The sequence below is a fragment of the Arvicanthis niloticus genome, chromosome 30, assembly GCF_011762505.2.
Source record: "Arvicanthis niloticus isolate mArvNil1 chromosome 30, mArvNil1.pat.X, whole genome shotgun sequence".
NCBI classification, from domain to species: domain Eukaryota; kingdom Metazoa; phylum Chordata; class Mammalia; order Rodentia; family Muridae; genus Arvicanthis; species Arvicanthis niloticus.
In genome coordinates this window covers 1,968,551-1,971,804 of record NC_133438.1, presented here as the reverse complement: position 1 = coordinate 1,971,804, position 3,254 = coordinate 1,968,551, and the positions used below count along the sequence as shown (strand labels likewise).

Sequence of the window (3,254 nt, the reverse complement as noted above, 5' to 3'; positions counted from 1 at the left end):
CACCAATGTAAAATGATGATTACTTTCCCCCACACCATTGTCAGCATTTGATATCATCTCTTCTCTTGATGATAATCATTCTAAGGTGTGCTATGTACTCTCAAAGTGTTTGCAATTTGCATTTCCTGGAATGAACACTTCTCAAAAGCATTTCCTGTGCTTTTGGGTTTCTTTTTTAGTAGAATTTCTGCCCATTTCAATAACTTGTTTGATGACTGAAGTTTGTGAATTGACTATTCACTGTTTAATCTTTATTTTCCTTTATAATTCTAAGTATTAAGCTCCTGATTAAAGTGCAGAAGTCAATTTTTTCTCTCACTCTGCAGGTTATATTTTTATTATACAGTTACTTTCCCTTAAAGTGCAGAAAGCTTTTAGTTGTATACAGTTCTACTAGTCATCAGTCAATTCTTGGTGCATTCTGTGTGCTATTGAGTCTATCTCATATATATATATATATATATATATATATATATATATATATGCCTCTATCTGCATCTTATATTGCTAATATTTTCCTCTGAGAGTTTTAGCATTTCAGCTTTTGAATAATTTAATATTAATGTTTGTGCAAGGTGAGGATACGTAAAAATAATCCTGTTTTCTGCCGGTGAATATCTATTTTATAAAAAGTCATTCAGGATCAGAAGTTCTGACCACCGAGTCCAGTCCAACATTCAAGCAAATATGATTGTGTGTTTTCAAATTGTCCTGAGAACTGCTGAAGCTCAGCATGGCAATGACAGGGGGACTTAGACCCCTCATTTATCTCTTTTACTAAAAACTTGTCATTTCCTGTCTGGCTTTGGAGCCTTTCATATCTGCTTATGTTTGTATCATTATAATTGGAACTGGGTTATAATTTACCATTTTTATAAAAGAAAATCAATACTAACTTGGATAGTTGCCAGATTTGACTTTTCTTTACAGTCTGCCCAGGAGTCCTTGTCTCACCACATTTTCAGCAGCTTTAACTCCTGTTTTATTCATTTTAATTTGCTTTGATTAATATCTGTTCATAAGGGTCTCTCACTACAACTTTGATTTGCACCACCTCATTCTATTACTATGATTACTTGTGATGTTAAATCTGATTTTGCACACATTTTGGACATCTGAACATTTTATAGAAAATTTATTCAAGTGTAGAATGTATCTTTCATATCTTTTGTTTTAGGTTTTCTTCACATATAGTTTCAAATATTTTTGTTGGGTAGAGGGATAAGCCAGTGTTTAAGAGTGCATACTGCTATTACCTTGGATTTGAGTTCAGGTCTTAGTTGCTGTCAGTGGCTCACAATCATCTTCAAATCCAAACACAACAGGTCTCAAAATTCTGGGGTCTACTAGCTCTCACATTCTCAGGCAACCAACCTCAACACACACACATAATTTAAAACAAAATAAATATTAAAATGAAATACACTTTATACATTCTGAGGATTTAATAACTTTCTAAATCCAATTTTCAAATATTTTCTGTTGTCCTTTTTGGTGAATTTTGAATTCTGTTTCTTCTGAACTTAAGAAAAAAAAATTTTCTTTGAAAATGATCCCAAATCATTGTGTTTGGTAAAAAGCAATGAAAATGTTAATCATTTGGGGACATGCTACTAGAGACAGGGTTTTGCTTTCTAATTTATTGGTTGTCCTGAAAATAACTCTGTAGACCAGGCTAGCCTCAAATTTATATGTTTGTCTGCCCCTATCTCTTGATTGCTATGCTAAAGGTCATCCAACAACTTGTCCAGTGAAAACATTATTCTTCAGTAGATATAGCCAAAATTTTCTATTTAATTATAGAGAATATTTATTTTGATAAAGAATAAAACTTTAAATAATATTATTCAATGGGAAAGCTATATAAATACAGTGAGGTGATAAACATTATTTTAGCTAACATCATGGAATAATGCAATCTTATGATGTATTTCTAGGATCTCATATCAATAATAAATTTATTTTCTTCTTTAATTGGATGAAAATGGCTTTTGAAAATATTGCACTGGGAATTTTCCTCTTCACTCAGATTACGGTAGGAATGATTGGAAATTCCTCAATACTATTTTATTACGTCATTTTAAAATTCACTGGAAGACATTTAATGCCCAAAGACCTGATTATAGAGCACCTGACTTTTGCCAATTGCCTCTTTATCATCTCAAAAGGCATTCCACAGACACTGTCAGATTATGGATTAAAATATTTCCTGGATGATTTTGGATGTAAATTGATAATGTATATTTATCGAATAACAAGGGGGATGTCCCTGTATGCAATGTGCCTATTGAGTTGCTTCCAAGCACTCACAATCAGCCCCAGCAACTCCAGGTGGATGATGCTTAAACACAAAGCCACCAAGTACCTTGGTCCCTCCTGCTCACTCAGCTGGCTTGTGCATTTATTTCTCAACATCTTGACTCCAGCAAGAGTGTCAGGTCCGAGTTACAACAAAAATACAACTAACAGGATGATTTATGGTTACTGTTCATGGTTTGCTTCAGGCAATTTTGCAACTGCACTGTATGTGTTCTTATTGTGCTTCGGTGATGGACTGTGTCTGGGTCTCATGGCCTGTTCAAGTGTATCCATGGTGAGTATCCTCTACAGACATAAGAAACAAGTCAATCATATTCACAGTGCTCAGGATTTTTTAAAAGTCTCTCCTGAAAACAGAGCCATGAAAACTATCCTCATCCTGGTGTGCACTTTTATCCTCTCTTATTCATTCTCCTCCATTGTAGCTGTCTTTACAACCTACTCCAAATATCCAGAGCTTTGGGGAGTAAGTGTATTTACATTTCTAGAAATATGCTTTCCCATATTTTGCCCCTTTGTTCTCATCAACAATATGAAGTCTAGCTCCAGTCTGCTTCTACCCTGCTTTCATAGTAGATAACTTTCTCAAAGAATGGCGTGAGAACTCACTGTCTGTCTTTTTTAATACATTGGCATAAGCTTTTGTATGTTGTGCAATGTTAACACAGCATTTCAAAAATATAAATCTTTTTATAACTGACTCCTATATTATGTATAGTTATCAATAGTTATTTTATCATAGTATTTTTACAAAGTTTACTATCAAATATTGAGCAATTTTTGAATATATACAGGATTATCATGTTATACAAAATGTTATGTTAATATTCAAAGTACAAAGGTGAACATAAAAAGTAAATACCACAGGGAGACCAGACATTATTTGATGGCCAGGAAAAAAATATATATGCTTGTTTTGTTTTGGTGTGTGTGTG

At 33.4% G+C, this 3,254-nt stretch overlaps 1 protein-coding gene across 1 annotated transcript; it reads left to right on the top strand.

The window, feature by feature from the left end:
• The first annotated feature begins 1,912 nt into the window (after nucleotides 1-1,912).
• Nucleotides 1,913-2,899, top strand: LOC143440744 (vomeronasal type-1 receptor 4-like). The gene has a single exon (XM_076927525.1). The coding sequence runs from the start codon at nucleotides 1,913-1,915 to the stop codon at nucleotides 2,897-2,899; it is 987 nt and encodes a 328-aa protein (XP_076783640.1).
• Nucleotides 2,900-3,254: the final 355 nt, after the last annotated feature.

What these genes read in the sequence shown, in the direction of transcription:
- LOC143440744 (XM_076927525.1), top strand. Translation starts at nt 1,913, where the DNA reads ATGCAATCTTATGATGTATTTCTAGGATCTCATATCAATAATAAATTT.